Source organism: Lynx canadensis, chromosome B1 (assembly GCF_007474595.2).
Source record: "Lynx canadensis isolate LIC74 chromosome B1, mLynCan4.pri.v2, whole genome shotgun sequence".
NCBI lineage: Eukaryota > Metazoa > Chordata > Mammalia > Carnivora > Felidae > Lynx > Lynx canadensis.
Genome location: NC_044306.2, coordinates 203,122,360 through 203,137,583, shown reverse-complemented (window position 1 = coordinate 203,137,583; position 15,224 = coordinate 203,122,360). Strand labels below are relative to the sequence as shown.

Here is a 15,224-nt window from a genome sequence, read left to right as displayed (position 1 = left end):
CGGGGCCCGCCTGGCCGCGACCCCCGGCCCGGGCTCCCCGCGGCCGCCCCCACCCTCCCCCCACCCCACACCCGCCTCGGGCCGCGCGACCGCCCGCGCGCCCGGTCCCGGCGGCGTCTCCGGGCCGCGGCCGCGCTCGGGGGGCCCCACCCCACGCGGGCCCCCCCCCCCCCCGGCGACCCGCCCGGCCCGCGCCGCCCCGCCCCCGCTGGCCCCTCCCCCGCCCCTCCCCGCCCCCAGCGGGGCCGGCCCGGGCGGCGACCAGAGCGGCGACGTGAAAGGCGAGCGAGGCGGCTGCCCGGCCGGCTGTCGGCGCGCACACCGCTCCCGGCCCAGCCCAGCCCCGCGCCGAGGCCGCCGCCCGCCGCCCGCCCGCCGGGGCCCGACGCCAGCGCTCCCGGCGGCGGCTGCAGGGCCCGGCCCGCGCGTGCGCCGGGGGAGCCGCGCGCCCCTGTCCCCAGCGGGGCCCGGGACCCCGAGGAGCCCGGCAGAGCCCGACGGGCCCGCGGCCGCGATGCCGGACGAGCTGACGGAGCCCGGGCGCGCCACGCCGGCCCGCGCCTCCTCCTTCCTCATCGAGAACCTGCTGGCGGCCGAGGCCAAGGGCGCCCGGCGCGCGGCCCAGGGCGCCGGCGGCCGCGAGGACGAGGAGGAGGACGACGACGACCCGGAGGACGAGGACGCGGAGCAGGCGCGGCGGCGGCGGCTGCAGCGGCGGCGGCAGCTGCGCGCGGGCGCGGGGCCCGGCGGGGAGGCGCGGGCGCGGGCGCTGCTCGGGCCCGGCGCGTTGGGCCTCGGTCCCCGGCCGCCCCCCGGGCCCGGGCCGCCCTACGCTCTGGGCTGCGGCGGCGCGACGCGCTGGTACCCTCGGGCGCACGGCGGCTACGGAGGCGGCCTCAGTCCGGACAGTGAGTGAGGGCGCCGGGAGGGGTGGGCCGGGCGGTGTGCTCGGGGACTTTGGGTCCGTCGGAGGCCTTTCTGGGCCACCCTCCTTCTTGTGAGCAGCGGGGCCCCAGCGGAGCCCCTGGTGGGGGCGGGTTTGGGGGCCCACTCCCTGGGTCAGGGTCCCCGTGCAGGGAGAAGGCTTTGCAGGGCTCGGGCTTCACCCATCGCCAGACTCTGCGGGTCCCAGGGAGGCTGGAGAGCCCGCGGAGAGGAGTCTGGGGACCGGGGACACCAGGCAGTGGACGAAGAGCGAGGGAAGCGGGGTGGAGAAGGAGGGAGAAAGAAAGCACAGGTTGGATGGGAGAAGAGGGAAGGACGGAGGAAGAAGAAGAGGGGTGTGGGGAGAGGGGAGCCCGGAGAAGGGAAGTCGTAACAGCAGAACCCTCTGGCTTCGGTGGAAAGACGGGAGGGTAGCAAAAGAATGGAAGACAAGCAGAGCGGGAAGGGGCAACGTGAAGGGGGCTGGAGCAGAGGGAGCCACTGACTGGGGGTGGGGGGGTGGGTGCTGGACACACGAGCAGGAGCATCTGTGCCCCCACTGCCCCATCTCCTCAGAGAGAGCCGCAGACAGGGCCTGGGCTGCTTGGGCCTTGGCCTTGGTCCTCCCGGGCACCATGGCCGCAGCTATGCCAGGCAAGAAGGCGCCCCTTCTGACGCCCCCGGTCCCACTCCTCTCTCTTCCTTTGCTACCCCTCCCCCTCCACGTCTTTGTTCCCCGCTGAGGGCTCAGAGGCTGGGAGTGGGGGTTCTCAGCCCCAGAGCCACTCAATCCCCCCCCCCCGCGGAGTCCTGCCCCCTCTCCCTGGGGTCACTGCCCTGCGGGGACCTGCCCCTTGGAGGAACACCCCTGGGAGGAACACCAGGAAGTCATTCCAACTCTGACCCCCAGGCTTGGCCAGCACCCCACACACCATAAAGCCAGCTGTGGACTCTTACAGGCTCTTGCTCCGAAATCCATTAGTGTGTGCTGGGGGGGTAGGCGGGCCAGACCTCTCTCACCTCTTGGATAAAGCCCCTCTCTGGAGTGGGAGAGACCGTTTCGCAAAGGGACCCACCTCTCAGAGCCCATACCCAGAAAGTCTGGGGTCCCCACCCCTCTCACTTACGCTGGACCAGGTCTCAGTGGTTTCCCTGAAATCAGGCGACCAAATTTAGTGCCCGTCCGTGTTTCTGAAAAGATCTGGCAGGGTGAAACGTGTCCCCCAGCTTGCCCCAGAGTTTCATCTCCGCCTATAGCCCCGGTGGTAGCTCCAGGAGACGTGGTTCCTCATTTCGTGCGATGCGGGTTAGGGTCCAGGTTTCCCACAGGGGCTGGCAGGCCTGGCCGGGTGTCTTGTAGCGATGGGGCCTCTGTGAGTCTGGGGGCTTGGGGTGTCAGGGGAGGGGCGTGGCGGCAGAGGCGCCACTATCTAGTGGCACACAGCCTGGAACCCGACTCCTTGTTAGCACCGAGAAAGCTCACAACACCGGGGTTGGCCAGGGGCACACGCAGACCTGCACACCTCTGTGAGCACAGGGGTATGGACAAGCACACACATGAGCCCAGCAGTGTTTGCGCACCTTAGAGATGCTCACGTTGCCGCCACACCCCTGTCTTCTCAGTGTGGCGGGGCCACACTTCGCTTAGACTGCCCCCCTGCCACGCCTTGGCACGGGAGCCTCAGGCCCAGGGGAGGCGGAGGACGAAGCGGCCTGGGCCCGGCTGGGACCCCGCAGGCTGGCCGCTGCCGATTTCCAGCCGGCCTGGATTCTGGACAAGCGCCTGGGCCCTGGGGCGACCCCTCACCTGGGAGGGACCACCCGTTGTCAGCCCTGGGGGGCATCTCCTTGTGGGAGTTCGGGTGAAGCTCAGAATTTGCAGCATGAGCTCAGGAACCCTGTGGCCTTCTGTGACCCTGAAGCCACAGGCTTGGGGTGCCGCGCAGCTGCTGGGTGTTTGGGCAGAGCCCCATTTGTCTGTGCTCCCTTTGAGCACGACTGGGGGGAGGGCGGGCGCGTCTGTCTCTGTGGGCACTTGGGTGAGGGGTACAGGAAATGGGGAGTGAGTGGCCTGCCAGCGTCACCTGGAGTCTGGGGGATCGTCTGCTTTCGTTCGTTCTCGGTCTTGGGACGTTTCTGTGCAGGCGGGAACCGGGAACGCTGCGTCAGTTTCTGAGTGGTCGGGGAGGGGTCACTGCAAGTCTGCTTCTGTGTCTGGGACGCGTGGTGCGGGCCTGGGTGCTGGGCAGTCAGGGAACCCGTGTGTTTTCCAGTGCGTAGGCGCCTCGGAAGGACATCTCTCCTCCAGCCCTGTTGTGCCTGCAAGGCCTTTCCGTGGTTCAGCGCGGAGGGAGCCAGTGGTTACGGAGTCGCTCTCCTTTCTGCGTTTCTGCCTGCGTTTTTGTGTTTCTTTCTTTCCCCCCCCTTTTTTTTCCCTCGTCTTTCCTCTGTCCTCCATTGTGGGTGTGCACTCGTGAGGGACAGTGAGCCGGCCAGCCTGCTGGTCTTCCAGCTCACCTCCTCCCGGCGGCTCTTTCTGCACCCCCTGGGTGAGAGCCGCGGGCCCCGGTGCGGGGTGCAGGGCCCTGCGCAGGGAGTGCTTCCCTGCCTGCAGCTGCGGGCGAGCCCGTGGGGGGAGGAGCCGGCCGCCGAGATTGGGTCTGGGCGTCAGCCCCGGAACCGACCGTGTGCCCCTCTCTCCCCTGCAGCCAGCGACCGGGACTCACCGGAGACGGGCGAGGAGATGGGCCGCGCCGAGGGCGCCTGGCAGCGGGGCCCCGGGCCGGGAGCGGTGCAGCGAGAGGCGGCGGAGTTGGCGGCGCGGGGCCCGGCGGCCGGCGCGGAGGAGGCGGCGCCGCCGGCCGAGGCCCCGGCCGCGGCGGGCGAGGGGCGCGGCGGTGGCGTCGGCGTGGGCGGCGGTCGCAAGAAGAAGACGCGCACGGTCTTCTCGCGCAGCCAGGTCTTCCAGCTCGAGTCCACCTTCGACCTGAAGCGCTACCTGAGCAGCGCGGAGCGCGCCGGCCTCGCCGCCTCCCTGCAGCTCACCGAGACGCAGGTCAAGATCTGGTTCCAGAACCGCCGCAACAAGTGGAAGCGGCAGCTGGCGGCCGAGCTGGAGGCGGCCAGCCTGTCCCCGCCGGGCGCGCAGCGCCTGGTCCGCGTGCCGGTGCTGTACCACGAGAGCCCCCCGGCCGCGGCCGCCCCCGGGCCCCCCGCCGCCGCGCTGCCCTTCCCGCTGGCGCCCGCCGCGCCCGCGCCGCCCCCGCCGCTGCTCGGCTTCTCCGGGGCCCTCGCCTACCCGCTGGCCGCCTTCCCGGCGGCCGCCTCCGTGCCCTTCCTTCGGGCGCAGATGCCCGGCCTGGTGTGAGCCCCACGCGCTGGGCCCGCTCCGGGTGGCCGCCGGGGACCCCTGGGGCGCACCCGCGAAGCGTGGAGGGGGGCCGGGGCGCTCCGAGGGCCCCTCTGCCGCCCGTGGCAGGCTGCTGCCCTGGCCCGAGTCCTGTCCCAAGCTCGTGCAGAATGTAACCGGGGCGTCTTCGACCGTGGCTTCCAAATAGGCCGGATCCCCGGCAGGGAAGAGGGCATCACGGAGAGGCAGTGCGCCCGGCAGGCAGCCCGGAGCCCCACGGGCCAGGCCTCAGCCGCTCGCAGCCAGCGCGGGCCCAGTCCGAAGCAGGCAAACGGGCTGTCAAAGGTGCTTGGAAGCCACCGCTCCCCGTCTCGCCGCCCCCCTCCCCCAACGCCAACGTCCCTTCCCAGGACTGCGCGGAGCCCAGAGGCAGGCCTCAGGAGGACTGTGATCAGCCTCACGGCCTCGCCGGTGGGCCCAGCAGAGGGGAGCCCCGGGGAGAGCGCCCATGTGCAGGGGCCCCGGGGAGAAGACCCCGCCAGGTGGCCCTTCCGCCAGACTGCTCTGCGCCCCGGGGCGGACGGGAGCTCGTCTCCCGGGCTGCGGCCTCCCGTTCTTCTGGCGAAGACTTTTTTTAAAAACGAACCTACTTATTTGCGTAACGGAATAAAAGGGACGTTTTCTGGACGCTTTCTGCCGCTGTGTGGTCCCTGGGGCGGGGGCCCCCTCAGAAGCGCCTGTCCCTCCTTCCTGGAGCTCTTTCCAATTCGGGAGCCCAGGTCTGGGGACTTCCCCCCCGGACAGGAGGCCCAGCAGGACCTCAGGGGACGTCGTCGTGGTGGGGAGGACGAGGGGACCGAGCGTCCTGTGTCCCACGGTCCTGGGGCCTCCACAGAACCCGAAGCCATGAGTCGAAGCACCCGCTGGCACCCTCCTTTGGCACAAGCAGCAGCCAGCTATGTGGCCCCCACATCCGAGTCCCCGTCCTGCACTAGCGCTGAGAGTCACCGTCACGGCTGGCATACCCGCTCTTCTTTCGGCCCAAACAAAACACAGTCCCAGCAAGGTCAGGGGGCAAATGCGGCTCTCCAGCTTCTGTCCCCCTGGGCCATCCGCAGGCTCTGGCAAGCTGGGGACTGAGCTGATGGGCTCTGAACAAAGCTTATTCCAATAGCCTGCATTACGGTGGCCGCCAGCCTCCATCACCCCCCCCCCAAGACCGGATTTCGGGGTGACTACAGGGTCCCCTGTGAGGGTGTTTGGGAGGGTCACTTCTGTAACAGAGTCCGGTCTCCTTGAAAACCTGTCTCTGTGCCTCAGCTTCAGCCTCCCGGGTTGAGACGCACAGCATCCGGGCCACACTAGGGGCTCGGTGTTCTCCCTCCGCGGAGGCGACAGATGGCCCGGGAGCAGGCGCCACCGGGGTCTTCCCTGGGCTGGCAGTCCATCAGTCTGTCTACCCCTGCCATCCGGCTCCCGGCCCCCAGCTCCCAGTGCCCTGAGGCTGGGTCCCAGAAAGGGGGGCCTCCTGCAGGGGCAGCCAGTGCCCCCTCTGGGTCTGTGCCTTGGGGCTCGCGGTGCCTGCAGTGCCTAAGGGGGTGGGCGGCAGGAGACACTCCGGGGTCCCTCGCCCAGCGCAGCCCCTGCCCCCCAGGTGCATTCCCAGCTGCCTCCCGAGCCCCCTGCAGCCCTTCCTGGGCTGACTCTCCTCTGGCTTAGCGTGGGGAAGCTGTCCACACTGCTTTTCTCCAAACTAGGTTTCATTTCAACTTTGGAAGGGACTTCCAGGATCCGCTTCAAGAAAACAAATTTGCTGCTAGTTATTTTCAAAGGCTGGTTCCCGGTCAGCGGCCACAGGGGGCAGTGGGGGGCAGGAAGCCCCTAGCAGCCGCTGCAAAGGCAGCACAGACCATCTCTCCATCTCCCCTCCTTCCGCCTCCCATCCTGCCCGCTGCAGGCCTCCGCACTCCTGCCTCAGGCTCCCCCTGGGGTCCCTGCCCTCTCTTCTTCTCTTGCTTTTGTGGTGGCCTCTTGAAGCCAGTGGACCCATGGCTGCCAGTCCTCCAGAGGATGCGACCAGCCTTCCGCCCGGCCGACCCAGCCGCACCACAGAGGCCTCGGGGCCGTGCTCTTTCCCTAAACACGCCAGGCCGGCACCGGGCGGGTTCTGGTGCTCCTCGAGGCACCCTGTCCATGGGACAGAGAGGAAATGGTTCTCAGGGACCGCCAAGGTCAGGGGACTTTTAGATCTCAAATGCTACAAGTCAGAGGGGTTATCGGCGCGATGCAACCTGCAACCCTTTGATTTGACTGTTTGTGGCTGGCGTGGTCCGTCCGAAGGTGCTCACCACTGGGCCATGTTGGTCCGAACCACAGTCCCAGCGGAGGTAGGGGGGTGGGGGGGAGGGAGAGGAGAGTGCAGGTGCCCCGCGTCCAGAACCTCCCCTCTGCCCATCAGGAAGCAAGAGCCTCCACCTGGTCACCCAGCCTCCCGCTGTCGCAGCCGCAAATGCGCAAATGCGGTGCATTCAGAGAGAAGGGCTGTGTCTTTCCCCGGAACAGTCAAAGGTTGAGCTGTCGAGAGGCTCCCTTGCCTGTGGGCCCTTCCTCTGGACGGAGGAAGCCGGGAGGTGGAAAGAGGGGCTGCCCGCTGGCTGTGCGGGAAGGGCCGGGACCCAGGAGCCCGACAGACAGTGGATCCGAGCCCGGGTGAGGCCGGCTGGGCTCCGGGAAGCTGGCTCTACCCCATAGTGAGCGGCATCCTGGGTGTCACAGCGAGGGTGGCACAAGCCAGCGGCGAACCGCAGGCAGCCCAGGAAGCGCGGGACCAGGCTGGGGAGGCACCTGGCCCGAAGCTCCAGCAGCATCCATCACCGGGGCTCGTGGGCTCTGCTCCTGGCAGAAGACGGATGCCTTCGACCCCTTCCTGCCATACCTGCCTCCCCCTCTTCCGGAACCCCCCACCTCACTTTCTCCTTAAAGCGAGGCCCGATTCCTGCCACACTGGGCCGCCCGGGGCTCCGGCTGGCAGAGTCCCTGAGCCCAGGCAGGGCCAGCAGGGTCCGGACACCTGGCCCCGCCCCACTCGCTCAGTGACCTTGGACAAATCCCTTCTCTTCTCCGGGGCCTGTTTCCTCTTGGCAGACCCGTGTGAGGAGGGTGGTCTGAAACTGTAAAGGCGTAGCTTTCTCTGAGCTGCGCAAGGGTCAAGGTTCCCCCCAGGCCACAGGGGCGCTCTCCTCCGGCATCTGGGGCCTATGCTGTTGTGGGACTGGGGGAGTGACCCACGCCGTCCGCTCCTCTCGGCCCCCTGCCTGGGCCCTACAAGAGCTACGTGGAGAACCAGAACCCACCCCCCACCACCCCCCACCCCCGGGCGCGCCAGGACCTCGGAAGGGGCATCGGGAAATTCTACTAGAGGCTCGGGTCGTTCCTTGGGTCAGAGGCAAGTGTGGAGTTGCCATCTATGTGCCATCCACATAGAGCCAGATGTGCCGGAAGCAGAAGCACCTGCCCTGTTTCTCCCCAGATAGTTGCCCCGTGTGACCCACGTGCCAGGCCACGCCAGGCCCCCCGCCCCCAGAGCCCCGGTGAGGGCGTGGTGAGCACGGTGGCAATGCCCTCCTGGTGGGCGGTTCCCCACCCCCTGCACTTCGAACCCTGCCTTTGTCCTTCCCCCCCCCCAGCGCCTCCCACTCATCCCCTTCTGGCCCTTCTCATCAGGTCAGAGGTGGCCTGTGGCCTCCCCGCCTCCCCCCAAGCCTGGCCTGGCCACGTGGGAGGTTTCCCAGCACTCGGCTACCAGAAGGGGCAGGGAACTGGTCGGCTGGGGTCAAGAGGGAGGCAGCAAGAGCCTGGTCTCTCGTTTCCGTGTCTGTAGGTGTCTCCCTCCCACGCATCCTGAGTGGCTTTCTGGCCCCATCGAGCAATTCTCAGAAGGGGAAATTAGGTTCCAAGAGGGGCAGAGATGCTGGGGCAGGGACCCCAAGAGGTCACTCAGCCATGGGGCCCTTCAACTTTCTTCCTTCCACCTTGTGCTAGGAGCTCAGCTGCCCACCCCTGGGGCTCCGCACTGGGGTTCCCGCTCCCTGCTTGTGCGAATACTCGGGCGGCATCCCGATCTGCTTTCCTACCGGTCTGAATCATCTGGATAATTCCCTTTGGCCACTCTGCCCCTCCAGTGGCCAGGGCGGGCGACCACCAAGCTGCCTGCCTATGGAGAGGCGGGGCGGGGGGGGGTCCCACTGGGCAGTGGGGTCTGGCCTCCTTCAATCCTTTGGCCAGAAGCAGTGCTGGACTCCGTGATCCGAGCCGGGTCCCCAAGGCGGTTCGCCCTGCAGGCCGTCTGCCCTGTCGGGGAGAGGGGGACGGCCCCTCCCAGGTGGACTGAAAGGGGTCTATCCTGTTGTGACAGTGCCGAGCTCTGAATCTGGACGGACCCGTGAGACAAAGGCTCGAAGAAAGAAATCAAGAACCTGGACGTAGCATGTGGCTTCGCCACTGCCTGGCGTGCCTGGTGGTGCCGCCCTCACCCGCTTCCCAAACCGCTGGCCTCCGTTTTTGTTGGCTTAATTTTTTTTTATTATTAAAGGAGTAGTGCTTTTTACTGATTATCTGGAAGTCACAGTAAAGTTGACACACAGTATGTTGTCTGCATTTTCATCCTCAAAAGTCAACCGCCTCCGAGTGCACGGCCACGTTGTGGATTTCTTATGAGGTGACGGACGGCCGAACGGTGAATTTTAAGAAGTTCTTCCCGGTTAAGGCTGCGCTTACGTGTTTACCAATGAATGCTGTGACGCCCGCGTTTGCTTACAAATATCGCAACCGAATAAACAAAGTAATTGCACAGGAGAAAGGAAAGCCAGGACAGACAGCGCTGGGTTGGTCCGGAGTCCGTGATTGTTAACCGCCGGGTGGGGACCTGGGGGCTCTTTTTATGGCTTTTCCTCTTTGTTTTACATTTGAAACCTTCCAGATAAAAGTGCTTTCAGAAGTGACGATCGGGGAAACATCACAGGGATGTGCCCCGGGTCCTGGGTCCGCTTCCCTTGCAGGCCCGTTTTCATCCCGTCAGGGGTCTGACCTCGGTCCGCTCACACCCTGGGCGCTGTCCCCCCTTGCTTGCTGCGAACGGGCACTTAAAAACCCGCGCGCTCGATCTCTGCAAGCGTTTCGGACTCAAACCTTCCTCTTTCTCCGCGAAGGCCTCCCTGCCTCCACCCCTCCCCACTCGTCCCGGGGCCCCTCCGGTTCCCCACCGGCGCGCGGGATCACCTCCGCGGGGAGGCCTCCGAGTCCAGCTCTGGACGCAGCAGGGCGGCAGGATCGCTGGCGCCGCCCTTGGACCGCAACCTCCAGCGGCCTGTGCCGCCAGGGCCCGACCCCGCCGCGGGTTTGGGAGACTGAGCCCCGCTGCGTTCCCTCCGGTCCGCGTTGGTGTCGTGGGTTTCCCGGTGCTTTCTTGGCGCTCTCGGCGTCCCTGGGACCACAGCGCTCCAGACTCTGGCAGAGTTGGGTTGGGTGGCCCATGGCTGGGCAGGAGACACCCCTCCCCCCATGAGCCTGAGGCTCCATCCCGCGAGACAGACCAGTCCTCAGGGTGCGCCCCATCCCCTGTGAGGGCATCAGCTCCCGGATCCCCGGGGGTGTGAGGGTCCGGGCGGCAGGCCCCAGCAGCGGCCGGTGGGGAGCCGGAGAGGTGCACGCAGGGGCTTCCGAGGTTTGGGCGCCCCCTCCGCGAATTGCGGGTCTCCCCGAGGTCTCGCCAACCCCCCGGGGAGCTGGGGTCCAGCGGGAGTTGCTGACCCCCACGACCCCGGCGGTGCCTCCCGGGCTCTCCGCCCGCCCGACTGCGCGCTCCCCTCCTCGCTCGATTCCCCGATTTAGTCGGCCTCGGCCTCTGCGTCTCTCGCCTTTCCCTCCCCGCTCCTCCCAGCAGCGCCAGGATTCGGCCCTCGCGTCCTTCCCCGCGGACCGCGCGCGGGCCCCGCTTTGTTCCATTCCCCCTCTCCGGGAAGTGGTTCCTCCCCCCTTCTGATCGGCCCCGGCGGGGGTCGGGGAGGCCGGGGCCCCCTGAAACGTGCTCGCTCTTTGCGGAGACGTCTCCTCGACCTAGGCCGTTGGAAGCGCGCACGGATTCCGACCCGCCGGGGCCTGCGTCGCCCGGGTCGGGCTGCGGGGAGTCGGCTTCGCCATTTCGCTTCCGGACCCCGCCGGGCCTCGCCGGCCGGGCTCGTCCGCTCTCCGGGCCCGAGCGTCCCTCGGGGCTGCCCGAGCGGGGAGGGGCGGGACCGGCAGCGGCGCCAGCTCCCGGGACCCGGCGGACGCCCCGCGCGGAGCGGCCCCTACCCCTCCCCGGCCGCGGGCACCCCGGCCGCCCGCGGTCCTCCCGGGTGCCCCGCCCCCTCCCCGCAGCCCTTCCGGCCCCGCCCCCACCCTGCCCGCCGGCGCCCGCGCCCCCTCCCGGCCCCCCAGCCCGGCTCACCTGGCGTCTCGGTGGCGTCTCCGAGTCTGGCTCGGCCTTCGGGCCCCGCCCCTCGGTTCTCACCTCGCCCCTTCCCGCTCCCCTCTCCCCCCGCCCGTTCCTTTCCCCCTCGGGCCCGGCGCTCGCGTTCAGAGAAGGGCCGCGAGCTCACGCTTCAGGGCAGGGGCTGGGGCCGGGGAGGAGGGAAGTGCCCGAGCCCGCCCGGGACCCGGGAGGCTTCTGGGAGGAGGCGGCATTAAACCCGAGGGCTGGAGAGGGGTGAAGCCCGGGGTGTGCCGCAGGTGGGGAGCTGGCGGTTCGCCCCGAGGCTCGGCTCTTGGGGGGGGGGGCGGCCCCACCCCAGTCTGCGGTCTGGCTCTCGGGCCTGGCCTCCCCCCTTCCCATTCTGCCCTCCCGGAAGGATGGGGCGCACAGTTCAGATCGCCGGCCGGTGTCCCGCCTTCACGCGCGTCCGCGTGCCTTTGGGAAACTCGCTTCACTCCCTGAGCTCAGCTCGCCCATCCGTGGCACCGCCGGGATGCTCAACCCACTTGGTCTGGGCGCAGAGAGCCTCAAGTGGACCCGGCCTCCGTTCACACACACACACACACACACACACACACACACGGCCACGTGGCGCGCCCCTGAGGGTGCCCACGCGACCGGCCCCGCAGGCCGGCGCACGCATGCGCAACAGCGGCCCACGAACACGGCCGCACCCCCAACCCCGCAGGCACCGTCAGCGCCGCCGTCGGCCCCGCCGGCCTCCCAGCCCCCACTCGTCGAGGCACCTAAATCTTCCGCCCTTTAGGCCCAGCCGCCAGCAGAGCCGCCAGCGTGTCCCAGAGCCTGCCCCCCCCCCCCCACCAAGGACGACTGAGCCTCTAACCCCAAACACACCCCTCGCTGCAGAAATCCCGTTCCCAGAAGTGGACGCGCACCCTGGGCCAAAGCCTTAAGACGCCGGGCCCTGCTCCGCCCGCTGCAGAGGGGTAGACGGCCCCTTGAGCCCGCCTCCCTTGCACTGGGGCTTTCTTTCATCTGGGAGCTGACCGAGCACGTCACCTGAAGTGCCTCAGACACCCCCACGATGACCTGGGGGTGATGCCCCCATTTTACGAGGAAGATCGGGGTAGCGGTGCAACCCCGGATCCCACAGGCCGCGTTGCAGGGGAAGGCAGAGAGCTGCGTTCAACTCGGGAACGGGGAGGGTCGGCCCCCCGCCCACCCCCCTGGCCCAGGTTGGGGCGAGCGGGTGGGGGAGAGCGGCTCATCACCTCAGAAGGTCTCTCTCGGTCCTCCAGCCCGGCCCCCCTCGACCTTCCTCAAGACTCCCCCTCTGCCAGTAGGACTTCCCTTCCCTATGTGGGTCCCTACGTGGGGGGTCTCGGGCGGCCCCTCTGTATCCCAGGCTGTACCCCAGAGGCCGCCCAGGGCAGCGTGCCTCCCTCGGAGCGTTCTGATCCCCGAGGATTCAAGCCGTTTCTGTAGATGGGGCCGCTTAAAAGGATTCCGTTCTCGGGGCGCCTGGGTGGCTCGGGTGGTTAAGCCGCGGGTTCTTGATTTTGGCTCAGGCCATGATCTCATGGTTTGTGAAACCGAACCCCGCCACCGGCCTGTCGTTCTCTCGCCCTCTCTCTGCCCCTCCCCTCCTCTCAAAATAAACAAACATTTAAAGAAAAAAAAAAAGCAAGCTTTAAAAATACTCCATTCTCCATTCTCCGGGCAGGTGACAGCCCCCTGGGTCACCTCCCCAGCAAAGCGCCGGCCCCTGAAAGGCACTCTGGCCAGTCTGTGTCGCCTCCTGTTGGAATGGTACAGATAAACCCCATGTGGCCCCAGGAAAGGCAGAGACGGGCCCCTGGGCTGCTCGGAAGCAGAAGCCGGCCACCTCCCTGCCCTCCCCCCTCCCCGCCCCCCCTCTGCTCCTCAACTGAGCCACAGTTTAGCTCAGCGCCGGGAGGCAGGCCTCACGCGCGGCCAGGTCCCCTGGGAACACGAGGGGCTATTGTCTCCCCACCACCCCGGGTGCAGGGGAGGGAGCGGGAGGCCCCATTGGAAACCTGCTCACTGAGGACACCCCCCCCGCCCCCCCCCACCGGCTTGGTGCCCTGTCTGAGCTCCACGATCTCCCGCCCGTTTCCAGGGGACTTCTCAAGATTTGTCCTCAGAAAGTCTGATGCTTGGCCGGGCCTGGCGAGGGAGCACCTAGGACTCGACCCCGGGACCCCCGCCAACCAGCCTGTGACTGGGGGCGGGGGTCGGAGGGTGCGTCTGTGTGTGACGGTGCCCACCCCTCCCAACCGTGCGGCCAGGGGCGGGGAGCTCAGCGTGCGTCTTGGGCCTTGGGCCGCCCGGGGCCGGAGCCGGGCCTCTCGGCCCCTCCCGGACTCTCGGGGCTCCGGGCCGCACCCCGGCCGCGGCTCGCCCTGGCTCCGCTTCCCCGCATCTCCGCTCGGCGTCCCGCCACCCTGCCCGGAGCGGCGCTGGCGCCCCGGCCCCGCGCGCGGAACCGCGGCGTCAGCACATCCGGGCCCCGCTCACTTGGGTCCGAGTTTGCTTCTTTCTTGAATCGCGCAAATCCACTTCCCCTCAGTGGGCGGGGCTCGGGGCCGGCGACCCCGCGGTCCCCCGCCTCCACTCGCCGCGACCCCGAGGCCGCATTGATCCCGCGTCTGTGCGCGGCGCATTAGCCCTAATGGTTTCGCTGATGATTCGACTTCTTTTTCGTTAAAAGCCGCCCCCGGTCCTCACCCCTCCTCCGCCTGCTCCTCTCCGGGCCCCGCCGCCCCGGCGCGCCCGCAGCCCCGCGCACGTGGCACCCGCCTGGCCGCAGCCCTGCCGGTGTAGACGCCGCGGGCGGAGCGCGCTCCGGGCGGAGGGCGCGGGCTCGCTCGGGGGAGGGGCCGCGGCGACCTGGGCCCTTCGGGGACCCAGGCTCCTGGCGCCGAAGGAACGTGCAGCCCGGAGAACGAGCCCTGCGAGGTCCATGGGGCAGACGCTGCAGGACCGCGGGCGATCCAGAAGCTGGGGGAGCCCGGCGACCTCGCGGAAGGACCCCCCCCCCCACGCACACACCTCCCGGGAGGCCTCGGCCGGGACACCGTTCGGGGAGGCGGCCACACGAGCGAGGAGCGCCCCCAGGAACCCGCGGGCGGAGGGACTGGCCCCCTCGCCCCTCGCCCCTGCAGCCCCTCGCCCCTGCAGCCCCTCGCCCCTGCACCTCCGCGCACCCTGCGCCCCTGCACCCCCTCCTCGGCCTCCTCCCTGCGGAGGGTCCCTGCGGTTCACAGGGAAACGCAGTTCGTTGTAGAAAATGCAGGAAAGAAAGGGAGAAAAAAAAGGCATCACAAATCCGACTACACGGACAGCCAGAGTTTTTAATAATTTGCCCCCCCCCATTATTTATTGTTTTAGAATGGGCAACGAAGGGACCGGACGCAACATTCCCGCCCATAAGTACGTCTACGTGGGAGGACTCCCTCCCTCCTTCCAAATGGAGACACTCTTACTGAGAAAAGCACACGGTTAAGGTACAACGCGACCAAGTTTAACGAACGTGCCCGTGTAGCCACCACCTGACTCCGCTATTTTGAAGGAAGAAGTCCCATGAATGTCAGAGGACTTAAGTGGACAGAGCAGGGGGGGGGAGGGGGGCGCATGTCCGCTCCTCCCCCTCCTCCTGGTTCCTGTTAGGATGACACAACGCTGTCCGTGCGCACAATTCAGATGTTCTGTTTCCAAGAAGGGAGTGAAAACAACAGTCAGGAGCGGTTCCAGCCCGTGGAAGGACGCGGCCGTGCCCCTGGCTCGCCCCTGCCCCTCCTGCCAAGCTGGTCCTTGGTTTCATTTCTTGTGTTTTTTGTTTCATCGTAAAGGACTCTCTCAGGTGCCTGCGGCCTTTCCGGAGAGGGCAGTGACCTTGCTCACGGGTGTGCTTACATCGTCAGCCCTCTCTGCCCTTCCCTCCCATCCTCCAAATTGTCCCCTGGCACTGGGTGCTGAGCTGGGGACCCGAGCGCACAGGGCTGGCCGTCCTGTAAACGTCCTGGGTGTGAGCACATCCTACTCCCTCACTTTTTTCTCTGTACCTGTCACTCTTCCAGGAAGAAGCCCCCTTGCACGAGGCTGGCCTCCCGGAAGAGGCCGTACGGGCACCCACAGACCCCATGCCCTCGGGTGGAGGGGGAGAGGTGACACACGCAGGCTGGGGTTTCCAACGGTCTGAGACCCTCTTGTTTCTAGCTCTGCCTGGACACCCCTTTCGGAGGCCCTGCCTGCGCCTCATTCCCCGCCTCCGAATTCTCCAGAGCCCTCCCACCCGGGGGGGGGGGCGGTGGGGGCTTCTTGGGAGGGACTAGATGCATCCTAGCCCGGGAAACACCCCCAAAGCCTTTTGAGTCATCCTGGGTGACTCCTTGGGGTCACACCCTGCGGGAAGGCTGCAAGGCGTCATGCAGAAACATGTCCCCCTGGCTGGGGCTG

General features: G+C 67.8%; 1 protein-coding gene across 1 annotated transcript; it reads left to right on the top strand.

Annotated features, from left to right (window-relative positions):
- Positions 1 to 514: 514 nt before the first annotated feature.
- HMX1 (H6 family homeobox 1) lies at positions 515 to 4,291 on the top strand. The gene is made up of 2 exons (XM_030311966.1): positions 515 to 908; positions 3,633 to 4,291. The coding sequence occupies exons 1-2, from the start codon at positions 515 to 517 to the stop codon at positions 4,289 to 4,291; spliced, it is 1,053 nt and encodes a 350-aa protein (XP_030167826.1).
- Positions 4,292 to 15,224: the final 10,933 nt, after the last annotated feature.